The 15467-nt window shown below is 59.1% G+C and overlaps 1 protein-coding gene and 1 long non-coding RNA gene across 3 annotated transcripts in view; both read left to right on the forward strand.

The window, feature by feature from the left end:
- The window catches only part of COPE (COPI coat complex subunit epsilon), a 55970-nt gene extending 42269 nt beyond the window's left edge, over positions 1-13701 (forward strand). Inside the window, exons 4-11 of one of the 2 annotated variants that reach the window (XM_050769745.1) lie at positions 2399-2499; positions 6018-6170; positions 7516-7569; positions 8255-8336; positions 9675-9830; positions 12770-12838; positions 13270-13344; positions 13491-13701. In XM_050769745.1, coding sequence (XP_050625702.1) covers positions 2399-2499; positions 6018-6170; positions 7516-7569; positions 8255-8336; positions 9675-9830; positions 12770-12838; positions 13270-13344; positions 13491-13538 — 738 coding nt within the window. In that variant the 3' untranslated portion in view covers positions 13539-13701. The remainder of the gene's footprint in view (positions 1-2398; positions 2500-6017; positions 6171-7515; positions 7570-8254; positions 8337-9674; positions 9831-12769; positions 12839-13269; positions 13345-13490) is intronic. The other variant, XM_050769746.1, reaches the window with a different exon arrangement.
- LOC126942416 (uncharacterized) overlaps positions 1-15467 on the forward strand; it is a 183158-nt gene that overhangs the window by 72847 nt on the left and 94844 nt on the right. The window lies entirely within an intron of this gene.

A 15467-nucleotide genomic window follows, 5' to 3' on the forward strand; every position in this document is an offset into this window, starting at 1 on the left:
AACCGCCTCCTGGGTTCAACTGATTCTCCTGCCTCAGCTTCCGGAGTAGCTGGGACTATAGGCGCGTGCCACCACACCTGGCTAATTTATATTTATGTGTGTGTGTGGAGGGGTGTATGGGTGTGTGTGTGTGTGTGTGTGTGTGTGTATATATATATATATATTTTTTTTTTTGAGATGGAGTCTCGCTCTGTTGCCCAGGCTGGAGTGCAGCAGCAAGATCTCGGCTCACTGCAAGCTCCACCTCCCGGGTTCACACCATTCTCCTGCCTCAGCCTCCAGAGTAGCTGGGACCACAGGTGCCTGCCACCACACCTGGCTAATGTTTTTGTATTTTTGTTTTGTTTTGTTTTTTTGAGATGGAGTCTTGCTCTGTCGCCCAGGCTGGAGTGCAGTGGCTCAATCTCAGCTCACTGCAAGCTCCGCCTCCCGGGTTCACGCCATTCTCCTGCCTCAGCCTCCCGAGTAGCTGGGACCACAGGCGCCTGCCACCATGCCTGGCTAATTTTTTGTATTTTTAGTAGAGACAGTGTCTCACCATGTTAGCCAGGATGGTCTCGATCTCCTGACCTTGTGATACACATGCTTCGGCCTCCCAAAGTGCTGGGATTACAGGCGTGAGCCACCGTGCGTGGCCAATTTTTTATATATATATGTATGTATATTTTTGTTTGTTTGTTTGTTGTTGTTTTTTTTTTTTGAGACGGAGTCTCGCTCTGTCACCCAGGCTGGAGTGCAGTGGCCAGATCTCAGCTCACTGCAAGCTCCGCCTCCTGGGTTTAAGCCATTCTCCTGCCTCAGCCTCCCGAGTAGCTGGGACTGCAGGCGCCCGCCACCTCGACCGGCTAGTTTTTTGTATTTTTTTTAGTAGAGACGGGGTTTCACGGGGTTAGCCAGGATGATCTCGATCTCCTGACCTCGTGATCCGCCCGTCTCGGCCTCCCAAAGTGCTGGGATTACAGGCTTGAGCCACTGCGCCCGGCCTTTTTTTTTTTTTTTTTTTTGAGACAGAGTCTAGCTCTGTCGCCCAGGCTGGAGTGCAGTGGCGAGATCTCAGCTCACTGCAAGCTCTGCCTCCCGGGTTTATGCCATTCTCCTGCCTCAGCCTCCCGAGTAGCTGGGACTACAGGTGCCCGCCACCTTGCCAGGCTAGTTTTTTTTTTTTTGAGATGGAGTCTCACTCTGTTGCCCAGGCTGGAATGCAGTGGCCAGATCTCAGCTCACTGCAAGCTCTGCCTCCATGGTTTACGCCATTCTCCTGCCTCAGCCTCCTGTGTAGCTGGGACTACAGGCGCCCGCCACCTCGCCCGGCTAGTTTTTTGTATCTTTTAGTAGAGATGGGGTTTCACGTGTTAGCCAGGATGGTCTCAATCTCCTGACCTCGTGATCTGCCCGTCTCGGCCTCCCAAAGTGCTGGGATTACAGGCTTGAGCCACCACGCCCAGCTAATTTTTATATTTTTAATAGACACGCAATTTCACCATATTAGCTAGGGTGGTCTCGAACTCCTGACCTCGTGATCCGCCTGCCTCAGCCTCCCAAAGTGTTGGGATTACAGGCATGAGCCACTGCACCTCACCAATTTTTTTTCCTAAAATAATTGGTAGGAGCCAGGCACAGTGGCTTACAACTGTAATCCCAGAACTTTGGGAGGCTGAGGTGGGAGGATTGCTTGAAGCCAGGAGTTCAAGACCAGCCTGGGCAACATGGTGAGACCTCCATCTCTACAGAAAAAATTTAAAAATAAGCCAGGCATGGTGGCATGTGCCTGGAGTCCCAGCTACTCAGGAGGCTGTGGCAGGAGGATCGCTTGAGCTCAGGAGGTCAAGACTACAGTGAGCCGTGATCACGCCATTGCACTCCAGCCTGGACAACAGAGCAAGATCTTGTCTCTAAAACAATAAGAATGGGGAACCATCTAGGAGGGAACACAGTGAAGGATGGGTCCCCGGCTGCAGATGTGACAGTGGTATCAGTCTGGGCGTCCTCGGGAGGGCCAGTAGGTGGGGCAGGGCTGGCTGGGGGCATGTCCTACTCTATAGAAGCGCATGCCACAACCCCCATAACTGCTGCTGCCCTGTTCCTGGGTGACATGCCTGTCCCCTCCTTCCCCTCATCACCAGAGATGGACAGCTGCTGGGAGACAGACAGTAACCTGCCAGGGTCCCCAGCTCAAGGCATGGGCAGTGTGGCCCTGCAGATGAGGGCACACCTGGCTGCTCATGACAGGTGACGCCATGCCCACCTCCACAGTGTACTGCAGTGAGGGTGGCCCTTGCTGGGCTGAGGGGTCCCTGGTGGGGCAGGGGCTTCCTGTCTGGGGCTCTGCCTGCCAAGCTGAGGACGTGGAAATCCTCTGGGACGGACGGGTGCAGCTGACGCCTCGTCCCTATTGCAGAGGAAGTTCGGCGTGGTCCTGGACGAGATCAAGCCCTCCTCGGCCCCCGAGCTCCAGGCCGTGCGCGTGTTCGCTGACTACCTCGCCCACGAGAGCCGGAGGTGAGGCCCCGGAGGATGGGTCGGCCTGGGGCGCAGGGCCTGTCGGTTATGAACCTGGGTGGGCGGGGGCGTGGCGTGCAGCGCACAGCATCCCTCAGATCAGGCACCTCTCCCCTCTGCTACCCTGCTGCTTTGTGCCTCAGTTTCCCTCACCTGCACAGCAGTGGGGGCTGATGATGGATCCTGCTTCAAAGGGGAGGGTCAGAGACAGTGCTGTGTGTACACATGCCCTCATGGACCACAAGGCACTCTCTCAACCTAGAACTAAAAACATCAATTACCGAACAGCCCTCTGCACCACCCAGAGCCCCAAGATGGCCCAGGGTGCGGCGGGGGCAGGGCCCTGCCGTCAGTTTTCTTATTTATTTATGTATCTATCTATTGAGACGGAGTCTCGCTCTGTCAGGCTGGAGTGCAGTGGCGTGATCTCGGCTCACTGCAAGCTCCACCTCCCGGGTTCAAGTGATTCTTGTGCCTCAGTCTCCTGAGTAGCTGGGACTACGGGAACGCGCCACCATGCCTGACTACTTTTTGTATTTTAGCAGAGACTGGGTTTCACCATGTTGCCCAGGGTGGTCTCGAACTCCTGTGTCAGCCTCCCAAATCCAGTCAGTTTTCTAGTCCCAGCTAGTCGGGGACTACAACCTGCCAGTGTCTCCCCTGGAGCTCAAGTGGAGGGCGGGTGAGGCCACGCCTGTCCTGCCCCTGAGCCACAGGCCAGCATCTGTGAAACACCCATGGGCGGCAGCCAAGGGGAGAGGAGGCTGGGCTGTGGGGACCCAGGAACCTTGCCCCCTCCTGCTGTGGGGTCGGAGTGAGGGTCTGGCATGGGGAGACTCTGCTGTGATCCTGCTCTTCCTTGGCCCACGGAGGCAGTGCCCCAACTACCACCTCCCTTCACCCAAGGAAACCTGGGGTTCCTGGGAGCTGACTCCAGTGCAGAGGCAGCATAGTGGGGTGAATGGTGTCCCCCAAAAGGTATGTCCATATCCTATCCCACATGCTTGTGAATGTGATATTTGGGAAAAGGGTCTTTCCCGATCAAATTAAGAGATAAGGAGATGAAGACATGCTGGATTTAGGGTGGGCCCCAAAGCCAAGGACTTGTGTCCTTTTAAGAGATAAAAGGAGGGCCGGGTGCAGTGGCTCGCACTTGTAATCCCAGCACTTTGGGAGGCTGAGGTGGGCAGATCACCTGAGGTCAGGAGTTTTCGAGACCAGCCTGGCCAACGTGGTGAAACCCCATTTCTACTAAAAATACAGAATTAACAGGATGTGGTGTCTGTGATTCCAGCCACTTGGGAGGCTGAGGCAGAAGAATCGCTTGAACCCGGGAGGCGGAGGTTGCAGTGGTGCCAAGATCGCACCAGTGCACTCCAGCCTGGGTGACAGAGGGAGACTGTCTGAAAAAAAAAATAAAAGGAGAAGACAGAGGCCCCACTGAGTTAAGCCCATGTGACAACAGAGACAGACTAGGGTGACATGTTAAGCCAAGGAGTGCCACAAATGGCCGGCAGCCACCAGAGCTGGGAGAGAGGCCCGGACAGCCTTGCCCTCCAGCCTCCAGTTGGAGCCAGCCCTGCCGCCACCTTGACTTCAGACTTGTGGCCTCCAGAGCTGTGAGGAACGAAGCCCTGTTGTCCTTAACCACCCGGGTTGTGGTGCTTTGCCACAGCAGCTCTAGGACATTCGGATGGGCGACCTCCCGGGGCCACTGTTTCTCCCACCCTACACTTCACCAGCTGGAGTGAAGGCGGGGAACCCTGGGTCCCCGAGGAGCAGCAGCCGCTGTGAGCATCACAGAAAAGCTGCCCCGGAGAGCAGGCGGTCCAGGCAGGGGCTTGTGGTGCGTCCATCTGGCTGCACAGCCGCTACCTCACCGGCAGGACTCCCCCGGGACGAGGAGCATCCATCAGTAATTGGTTTTGGTTTTGATTTTGTTTTCTTTTCTCGAGATAGGGTCTTGCTCTGTCGCTCAGCCTGGCATACAGTGGCACAATCTTGGCTCACTGCAGCCGTGATCTCCCAGGCTCACATGATCCTCCCACCTCAGCCTCCCGAGTACCTGGCACTGCAGGCACACATCACCATGCCTGGCTAATATGTATTTTATTTAGAGACGGGGTTTTGCCATGTTGCCCAGGCTGGTCTCAAACTCCTGGGCTCAAGCGATCCCCCTAGTAATTGGTTTTGTGGCTGTTGTTTGTTTTTGAGATGGTCTCCCTCTGTCACCCAGGCTGGAGTGCAGAGGTGCGACCACAGCTCACTGCAGCTTCAACCTCCCGGGCTGGAGCCATCCTCCTGCCTCAGCCTCCCAAGTAGTTGGGACTACAGGCGCCACCAGGCCCAGCTGACTTTTTTACTTTTTTGTAGAAAAAGGGGTCCTACTAGGTTGCCCAGGGTGGTCTTGAACTGCTGGGCTTACGCGATCCTCCTGCCTCGGCCTCCCAAAGCACTGGGGTTACAGGTGTGAGCCACAGTGCCTGGCCCCATTGGTAACTGTAACACCTTAGGATGACAACATTACAGTACCAGCGCCACAACAGCTGGCAGCGTTTACGCACCCTTGTGTGCTGGAGCTTCAGGAAGCTTTGTAAGGTGGTCTTGGGAGCTCCTTGCTCGTCCCCTGCGTGATCCCTGTAACATGGTCCCTCAGCACGGGGAAACAGACTCAGACCTGAAGTCACTTGTCCATCGGGCATGGCACCGTGGCGAGCCCTCGGTGGAGCCTGGTTGGTATGAGACATGCCATGCCCTCAGTGACACCTCAGACACAGGCCCTGGGCAGACAGCCCCCAGACGTGCGTGGATGCTTATGGGGTCACAGAGCCGCGTGTAGACCCAGAAGAACACCAGCTTTGGTCTAGGGGGGCTCCCTCCCCTGCCGTCTCTTGTTAGCTGCTCAGTAGCCATGGGGAATGGAGGGTCTGGGTCCTGTTAGGGACATGGAGGCATGGGTGACCTGTGGCCTTATAGCTGAGCTGGTCCTCAGCCTCTCCTGGGCTCAAGCCTGGCCCTGGCCCGCAGCACGCTAGCCATCTTCAGGGCGTAGCCAGCACCCTGGGCTCTCAGGGACTGAGGGCAGCCGCCCTGGCAGTGGGGGTGACCCAGGGCTCCCATCCTTCTGCACGGCCCCTCGGCACCCAGGCCAACCTCCTGCTAGAAGATGTGGCCTTGAAGCCCACAGGGCTGATGGGTTAGGGTCAGGAGTCCCAGCTGGGCCCACCAGCCTCCTCAGGAAGGTGGGTGAGACTGGTAGTGCCTCCTCATGTCCTCTTGGGGTGCCCCACCCCACATCTCCCAGCCTCGGGGTCCTTGCCTGGCCCAACATGAGAGCTGCTTCATAGGAACGGAGGAAGGACATGTTGGGACAGCTCGATGCTCGGGGCCTGCTGCTGCTCTGCACCCCCAGTGCCTGGCTCACCCTCTCTGAGCCTGTCTGCTCCCAAGGAAGGGGACCCTCTGAGGTCCCACAGGGGCCGCCCCAGCTGTGGGTCCTGAGCATCTGTGTCTTCCAGGGACAGCATCGTGGCCGAGCTGGACCGAGAGATGAGCAGGAGCGTGGACGTGACCAACACTACCTTCCTGCTCATGGCTGCCTCTGTCTATCTCCACGACCAGAACCCGGACGCCGCCCTGCGTGCGCTGCACCAGGGGGACAGCCTGGAGTGGTGAGTGGCCACCCTGCTCTGGGGCCGGCCCAGGGAGGCAGGTGCCCCCTGCCACATCTCCAGGCTGTGCACGGCCTCGCTGGCCGCCGTCATGGGAGGAGAGAATGCGGTGGTGCTGAAATGAGGTCCTGGCCTGCTGTCCAGGCTCCAGCTCCCCTGCCCAGTGTGGGAGGCACTCCCATCTGTGCGCCAGGCTGCGGCTCCAAGGACACGGTGCCCAGGCTGCAAACCCTCTGTTCCCAAGGGCAGAGCAGAAAGCGGCTTTGTCTGTGCTTGGTTTCTGCGTCCCCACCCCCCACGAAGCCTTCTGTGTCTCGGCCCTGGGCCCAGTCTCGCAGGCCTCCCTGGGCCCCCCACACCGGCCCTCCTCCAGGGCCCTCTGGGGCTGGGGTGCTGGAGCCCTGCACAGCAAGGTCGGTGCTCCCCTCCACCCCAAGATGTGACTCCAGGCCACGTCCAGGGTACTGGTCACAGAAAGTGTGTCAGTTCTTCCCCGTGAGCTGTCGCTGGAGTGCCTGCTGTCCACTATGAGTTGCAAGCTGGGCATTTCATGGTCGCTGTGGATCTGCTCCCATCCCACCTCCGTCCACGGAGGGCTTAGAATTGCGGGTGGCAGCCAGGCATGGTGACATGCACCTGTGGTTCCAGCTACTCGGGAGGCGGAAGCGGGAATATCCTTTGAGCCCGGGAGGTGGAGGCTGCAGTGAGCCGTGATGGCGCCACTGCACTCCAGCCTGGGCAGCAGAGCCAGACCCTGTCTCACACACACAAAAAGAAAAGAAACAGGGATGTCACGCTGCCAGCAAGCCGGCTGACTCAGTGCTGGTCCAGGTGCTGGCTCCCGTTGGCACCGAGAACAAGGGAAACCGAGAACAAGAGGTCTCATAAGTCATTGGTGGTCACAGCCGCCTGGGGCCCAGAGGGATGAGGGGACCTGCAGAGAGTGGGTGGCCCCAGGGCTCTGCTGCAGGTACAGGTGCAGGGGCAGGTGTGGCCCTCCTCTAGAGCCTTGTTCCTGAGCACTGACCGTCTCCAGGGTGTTGATGAGTCCGGGCAGGGCCCTTGTTTGCAAGCACAGCCCATGGAGGCTGCTTCTTCAGATGGGCAGTGAGTGGGCTGGGGCCTGGAACCCCAATGTGGGGACCCCCCCCCCAAGCTTTCCAGGCCCGATTGAGCTGAGCGGTGAAATGTGGGAGTGAGGGTGTCCCCCTCTGCTGGGTGGGGCTGGTGGTCCTAAGTACAGGACTTAAGAACATCCCAGACACACAGAGTGAGCCCTGGGTGTGCAGTGGCCATGCAGCGTGTCTGTGGCCATCCGCTGACCGTCCCCCGCCTTGTCCTGCAGCATGGCCATGACAGTGCAGATCCTGCTGAAGCTGGACCGCCTGGATCTCGCCCGGTGAGCCCTCCCACTCCTCTGTACCCATACTGAGCCATGGCCCAGAGCGTCTGTGGTGCTGTCATTACTCGTTATTCCTTTCCGTGGGGGTGACTTGCTGTCACTCAGCCCTTCCTTGCAGTATGTTGCCAGGGAGGAGGGCCATGGCTGTCTGTGCCTCAGTTTCTCTCTCTGCAGTAGTGGTGGGCCTGTCCCACAGGGTGAGAGTGGGCTTCATGGAGGGAGTGGAGGTCGTGCCCGGAGGAACATGTCGCTGGGCCAGCTTGTAACTGTGCCATGGGGCTGGCGGGGCCTGCACGTGGCGTCACCAGGTCGGAGGCCATGGCTGGTGGTCCAGGACTCCCCTGCTGCCGTTTCCAAAGCCCTTGCCTCAGAGTTGTTCATGCTGTAGCTCCGTCGCCCTTCCCTGCGTTCCATCTTCCGTGGAGCGAGTCTCTCCCGAGCCCTACCTTGTGCCAGCCACCTCGGGGGTCCGTAGCTGGCTCCAGTCCCGCCTTCCCGGGGCCTTCACATGGTGGGGCGGGCAGGGCAGCTCGGGCACTTCGTCGTGGGGTATGAGCACGCAGGGGAGCACGTAGTGGGGGCCATCCCCGGGCTCTGGCGGGCCCCAAGTGGGAACAAGGCAGGGATAGCCAGGCCAGGGCTCTCAGCCGCTCAGCCCCTCCGTCCTCTGTCCCCACCCCAGGAAGGAACTGAAGAGAATGCAGGACCTGGACGAGGATGCCACCCTCACCCAGCTCGCCACCGCCTGGGTCAGCCTGGCCACGGTGAGTCCTGGGCCACGAGGCAGGCGGGCATTGCGGGCACCTGGCTGAGTAGGGTCTGTGGGCACCCCCACCTGTGCCCAGGCTGCCGGCCACTCCAGTGGGGCTCCAGGATCAGGCCATGGCCCCCTGCCAGCCTGGCACAACTCTCAGCCTTCACTCCATTCCGGGCTTCTCACAGCCAAGCGGCTTGGCCAGAGGCAGAGCGATGGTGGGGACGGGGACAGGGGTTCCTGAGCCTGAGGCGCAGGGGGACTCGAGGGTCTGGGTTGGCCTGGCAGCCCCTCCTCCCCCCAGGGCTTCCTGGGGTTTTCTGCGACTCAGCTTTGCTCTCCAGGGTCCTGGTCCCCAGCCAGGGACAGGGTTCAGTGTTCCCATAGCAGCGGTGGAGATGTCCTCAGCTCCCAGGCCTGGGCACCTCTGCCTGGCAACACCCCCCTCCTGGTTTCTGGGACTTGGCCCCCTTCTGAGCCATTCTTTTGTGCAGGCCTGTTAAAATACACTTCCTGGCTGGGCACAGTGGCTCACGCCTGTAATACCAGCACTTTGGGAGGCTGAGGTGGGTGGATCATGTGAGGTCAGGGGTTCGAGACCAGCCTGACCAACATGGAGAAACCCCATCTCTACTAAAAATACAAAATTAGCCGGGCATGGTGGCACCCACCTGTAAACCCAGCTACTTGGGAGGCTGAGGCAGGAGAATCGCTTGAACCTGGGAGGTGGAGGTTGCGGTGAGCCGAGATTGTGCCATTGCACTCTGGCCTGGGTGACAAGAGCAAAACTCTGGGGGGAAGAAATGTGCTCCCCGTCCCTGCCCACCACGGGGCTGGAGCCTCACCCAGATGGACTTCCAGTGGCCGTCCAGTGTGGTGGGACAGGCCTCGGCAGCCCTCTCGGGTAGTTTGAACTGTTTTCACAGCCTGCCTTGACCTCAGGCTCCCCCTGCAAGTATCCCACAGTCCTGAGCAAGCGGGCAGGTCAGAGTTGCTGGTCACAGAGCTGACTCATCCTCCTCCGATGTGCCCGGTGACCCAGTGGTCCCCACTCAGACCCTGGCCCAGCCACCTGTGCCCCTGTGCCCTGGAAGCCCTAAATTCCACCTCTGTGTACCCAGCGCACTGGGAGCCGGGTAGGAGGTGAGGCAGGAGGCGGCCGCGAGTCTTTAGGCCCCGTCAGCAGAGTACAGGTTATGAGTGGTCCCCATGGTGGAGTGGCTGTGCCTTGAACCGGGCATACCAGATTTGTGTCTGTGCAGTGCAGAGCCCCCTCTGGGGGAGGGGGCTGACGGTGGAAGGGCCTGGCGGCCGCAGCACAAATGATGATGTGGGACCCTCCCTGCAGGGCGGTGAGAAGCTGCAGGATGCCTACTACATCTTCCAGGAGATGGCTGACAAGTGCTCGCCCACCCTGCTGCTGCTCAATGGGCAGGCGGCCTGCCATATGGCCCAGGGCCGCTGGGAGGCCGCTGAGGGCCTGCTACAGGAGGCGCTAGACAAGGTAGGCACAAGGCTGTCCCAAAGTGGGAACGGAGGGAAGGCCAGGCGGCCGGAGGGCGGGGTCAGGGCAAACAGAAACAAGTGTAGCAGAGATGCCCTGCTTGTGCGTGTGGCCCCACAGGGCTTCTGAGGCCCAGTCAGCAGCGAGATCCACAAAGCAGGGATCGCACCTGCAAAGAAATCCAGATTCCGGCCTCACAGAAATGGGGCATCTGGGCAGCCTGGGCCTCAGTGGTCTGTCACCTCAGCTGCCTGGCCCTGCATGTGGGACCCCTCACCTGAGTACATATTCAGTATTGGAGAGACACTCCCAGTCCTTATTTAGGGGACAGCGTGCTGTGGCCAGGAGCCCAGGCTGGCTGCAGTCGTCTCCTGTCTGATGTCTGCAGTCTTTTCTTGTCTTTTTTTGAGATGGCGTCTCGCTTTGTCACCCAGGCTGGAGTGCAGTCGTGTGATCTCAGCTCACTGCAACCTCTGCCTCCTGGGTTCAAGCGATTCTTTTGTCTCAGCCTCCTGAGTAGCTGGAATTATAGGCGCTTGCCACCATGCCCAGCTCATTTTTGTATTTTTAGTAGAGATGGGGTTTTGCCATGTTGGTCAGGCTCGTTTCAAACTCCTGACCTCAGGTGATTCACCTGCCTCAACCTCCCAAAGTGCTGGAATTATAGGCGTGAGCCACCATGCCTGACCATCTGCAGTCTTTATGAAGAGTTTATGTTATTTTAAATTTAAAAAAAAATACTATTTTTTGTAAAGACGGGGTTGTTCTTGCTGTGTTGCCCAGGTTGTTCTTGAACTCCTGGCCTCCCAAAGCACTAGAATTACAGGTGTGAGCCACCATGCCCAGCGGATTTTTTTCTTTTTTTTAATTTCTTTTTTTTTTTTTTTTGAGATGGAGTCTTGCTCTGTCCCCCGGCTGGAGTGCAGTGGCGCAATCTCAGCTCACTGCAAGCTCTGCCTCCTGGGTTGATACCATTCTCCTGCCTCAGCCTCCTGAGTAGCTGGGACTACAGGCACTCGCCACCACACCCAGCTAATTTTTTGTGTTTTTAGTAGAGACGGGGTTTCACTGTGTTAACCAGGATGGTCTCAATCTCCTGACCTCATGATCCGCCCACCTCGGCCTCCCAAAGTGCTGGGATTACAGGCGTGAGCCACCGCGCCCGGCCTGGGTTATTATTTTTATAATCAAAAAGGACATCAAAGCTTTTTCCATTTTGGTGAAACGGATTTTGGGTTTTATTTGTTTGTTTGTTTGTTTTTTTTTTTTTTTTTTTTTTTTTTTTGAGACGGAGTCTTGCTCTGTCACGCAGGCTGGAGTGCAGTAGCCGGATCTCAGCTCACTGCAAGCTCCGCCTCCCGGGTTTACGCCGTTCTCCTGCCTCAGCCTCCCGAGTAGCTGGGACTACAGGCGCCCGCCACCTCGCCCGGCTAGTTTTTTTGTATTTTTTAGTAGAGACGGGGTTTCACCGTGTTAGCCGGGATCGTCTCTCGATCTCCTGGCCTTGTGATCCGCCCGTCTCGGCCTCCCAAAGTGCTGGGATTACAGGCTTGAGCCACCGCGCCCGGCCTATTTGTTTGTTTTTTGAAACAGGGTATGCCACCACACATGGCTAATTGTTGTATTTTTGGTTAGAAATGGGGTCTCACTGTGTTGTGCAGGTTAGTCTTGAACTCCTGGGCTCAAGCAATTCTTACCCTCCTTGGCCTCCTAAAGTGCTGGGATGATAGACGTGTGCCACTGTGCCTGGCTGAGAAACAGTTTTAATCTACTGACAAACACTGGTGAAGCCCTCCTCCCTGTCTGACTTTCCAGGGGCTGAGTTATCAGAAAGTTGTTTGCAGAGCAGGGCAGGCCAAGGGGTGTCAGGCTGGCCCCATCCCAGGCTGGGTGCTGCTCCTCCTGGGCAGCGTCCATCTTTAGCTCTGAGCAGTCAGGGCTGGTCAGGAACTCAGCATCTCAGACAGGCTGTGTGGCCCTCGCTGCCCCAGGGGCGAGACTGGCGCCTTCCTCCACCACCCTGCCCCTCACTGCCACCTGAGAACACTTGGATGCGTGTTCTGTGTTCATGGCCACATCCTCTGGGGGCTTTTGTTACACCTCTCAGGTGACGCATTCCGTGACTCACCAGTTAGATGACTCCCTTCTGTCCTTGTCTGCTGAAACACCACCTGGGACTGGCTGTCCGTGCCCGTTGGCCCTGGTGGCCTCCCTGTGGCTGTGGTTACCCTGCATTCTTGCTGAGTTTTGGGAGGCACTCAGGTCCCCCCACTTACCTTTGGAGCCAACTCATGGCTGCTCCTGTGAGCACAAGCTGGTGTCCCCCTTCGTGGTGGAGACTGAGGCTCAGAAAAGTTCGCTCTCCAAAAAGGTGCCCTGCCATCGGCCGCTGTGGGCAGGCTGGGCTCTGGGCCCATCCTGGCTGGTGCATCTGTGCTCTAAGCAGACACCGGGGCTCTGGCTGGGTCTCCTGGCCTAGGTGTTTCGTAGGCTCCTGTGTGCCGGGAGCCTAGAGTGAGTGGGTCAGGCAATGTCCCCTGCCGAGGTTTCCTTCAAGGCTCCTTGGGAGCCAGAGGCGTGGCAGGTCCGCCCATGGCCTCAGGGTTCATTGTGCAGGAGGAGTTGAGGCCATCTGGGCCTGGGCCCCATTGCTTTGAGATGTATGAGACAAATATACCCTTCCCTCTACAAACGAGGGGTCACGCCCCAGGCTGGACCACAGATGGGGAAACTGAGGCTCAGTGAGGTGGCTGGCCCCTTGGCACCGTATCATCTGAGATCACCTTGCAGAGCAGTGGGCAGGGGGACTCTGGCAGTGTCGATCCCACCCCACTTCTGAGGAGGTGACCTTGTGTGGTCCTGCCCAAGGTGGGGGTGACGGGCAGGCATGGGGGCTGGAGTGGCTGACCCTGCCTGCCTGTGTCTGCCTGTGTCTCCAGGACAGTGGCTACCCGGAGACACTGGTCAACCTCATTGTCCTGTCCCAGCACCTGGGCAAACCCCCTGAGGTAAGTGGCCCCCAGGGCTCCAGGCCAACCCTAATATCCCGACCCTGGGACCCCATCCTGGGATCCAGGCCCTAATCCCTAGGCTTCTGGGAAAGCTCTGCACACAGTGTGCCCACCGCAGCCTGCCTCCCTCACAAACCCTGCGCCCCCTCAACCCATCCTCACCTGGGGCCCTGCCCAACCTGCTCCCCTGAACCCACGGTACATTCCCTACCACGTACAGAGGCCAGCTCCGTGCCAGCGCCTTGTCAGGGGCCGACCCATCCCTCCACCCCCACCCTGAAGGTTCTCTGAGATCAGCCCAGTCCCAAGGCAGGATGAGGAGCCCCCTGGGGTATTGTGGCTCTCACCCCCATCCACCCCGTGCTGCAGGTCAGAGCCACCGTGGGGTCCCCACGTTCGACTCACCTGCCTTCCTGCCTCCCCTGCAGGTGACAAACCGATACCTGTCCCAGCTGAAGGACGCCCACAGGTCCCATCCCTTCATCAAGGAGTACCAGGCCAAGGTGAGTGGCAGGGGTGGCCTGTCCCTGAGAGCCAGGCCAGAGGGCGCCTGGAGCTCAGCCTGGGCTCACATGTGCCCTCTCTCTCTCCCTCCACCCGTCTCCCCACACCGCGCCCCCACCCCGTGTCGCCATGTGTCTTGCTGAAGGAGAACGACTTTGACAGGCTGGTGCTACAGTACGCTCCCAGCGCCTGAGGCTGGCCCAGAGCTGTCAGGACCACGAAGCCAGGACAGAGGCCGGGAGCCCTGCAGCCCTCCCCGCCTGGCACACACCCCACATCCCCTCTGGGGGCAGGAGCCCGCCCCCAGCACTCCCATCTGTGAATAAATATCTCAACGCCAGCGTGTTCCCACCTGAGGATGTGCTCTGGCCACTTTGCTGGGGGGTGTGGGGGCTGACGCTCAGGGAGAGTCCCGGGGCACTGGCCCCCAGGGCTGTTCCCGGAGACCAGGGTCTGTGACGAGCAGCAGCTGTGCAGACCCCCACCCCGCCCCTCACACAGCCACAACCTGCTCCTGCCAAGCCAGAGGCAGCACAGCCCTGTCCCCACACTTCACCCTGGCCCCGAGAGGCCACTGAGCAGCCCAGGTTGGCATCAGGGGAAACTGAGGCACAGAGCGGTCATGCCACTATCATGAGGGGCACCAAGATTCAAAATGAGAACCCCTGAGTGTTCTGGAGGTAGCGGGAGCCAGGGCAGGAAGCACTCAGGCCTCAGCTCAGCAAAGCCGGAGGGGCCCTGCGGGGTCAGCATTAACCCCAGGAAACCCTCCTCCAAGGCAGAGCCCTGCTGTGGCCGGGGCCCCGGGGCCAAGCAACCAGCTGCGATGAGAGGCGGCTGCACCATAGGGAGGGAGGTGGGTGGGTGGCAGCGCGGCTGACTGGAGCCTCCCAGATGAAGTCACCATTGAGCTGTGTCTACCCGAACAACAAAAAGGAGCTGCCAGGCTAAGTTCTGGGGGGACAGGCACCCCAGCAGTGGGCATGACTGGCGCAGAGGTTCCTTGGTGGCACAGGGCTGTGAGGTCAAGGGGCGCTGAATGGGGATGCATGCCCTTTGACCTCTGAACCTGGCCTGGGCTTATCTCCCAGGGTTTCCCCAAGCCCCACCCAGGCCTATTCATTTGAAACCGGACCCTGTCTCCCGTTGCCAGGGCAGGACAGCAAGCGACCCCACCCCCAGCCTGGTAGGGGAGGGAAGTGGCAAAAGAGGACTCCCTGGGCAGGGACATTAGGAGGGGTCCAGGCCGAGCTTCCTGGAGGGAGGAGACCTTGGGGTGGGTGCGGGGACACTGGCCTCAAGATTGACCTCCGCCCAGCCTTGGGTGCCTGGTCCCCAGCTGCCAGCAGAGCCGCCTTCCATTCCTGCCCTGCACCCACCCATTGGCAGCCTCCTGGCTGGACCCGCCAAAAAGAAATTTGAGGCTGAGCTGGGGCCAGTGGGTGGGTGGGTGGCGCCTCTCCCATGACCGATGGGCGCCATGGTGACCAGATAATGCTGGCTGAGAGGGTGGAGGGAGGTGACTGGGACTGTCCACGGCTGCCCCACAGGCCTGGCTGGACCTATGAGAGCACATCCCCCTTGTCCCCCTCTGCCTGCCAGGCAGGTTGTGGCGTTAGTCACATCTCTGGCCTCCAGCTGGACCTGAACTATCGGCCAGGCCAGGCCTCATGCCCCCCACACGGTAGGCCCCCAGTCCATATGGAGTCCACATTCAAGAATAAGGAGTGGGGCCATGTGCAGTGGCTCATGCCTGTAATCCCAGCACTGGGAGGCCAAGATGGGCAAATCACTTGAGGTCAGGAGTTCGAGTCCAGCCTGGCCAACATGGCGAAACCCTGTCTCTACTGAAAATACAAAAATTAGCTGGGTGTGGTAGCAGGCGCCTGTAATCCCAGCTACTCGGGAGACTGAGGCAGGAGAATCGCTTGAACCCGGGAGGTGAAGGTTGCAGTGAGCTGAGATTGCACCACTGCATTCCAGTACAGACAACGGAGCGAGACTCCAACTCAGAAAAAAAAGAATAAGGAGGAGCTCTATGTATGTAGGGGCAGATGGTGACAAGTGTCAAGCAGACATGAGGGGTGTGTGGGACTTCAGATTGGGTGGCAGCCTAAGCAGG

This window comes from Macaca thibetana, chromosome 19 (assembly GCF_024542745.1).
Source record: "Macaca thibetana thibetana isolate TM-01 chromosome 19, ASM2454274v1, whole genome shotgun sequence".
Lineage (NCBI taxonomy): Eukaryota > Metazoa > Chordata > Mammalia > Primates > Cercopithecidae > Macaca > Macaca thibetana.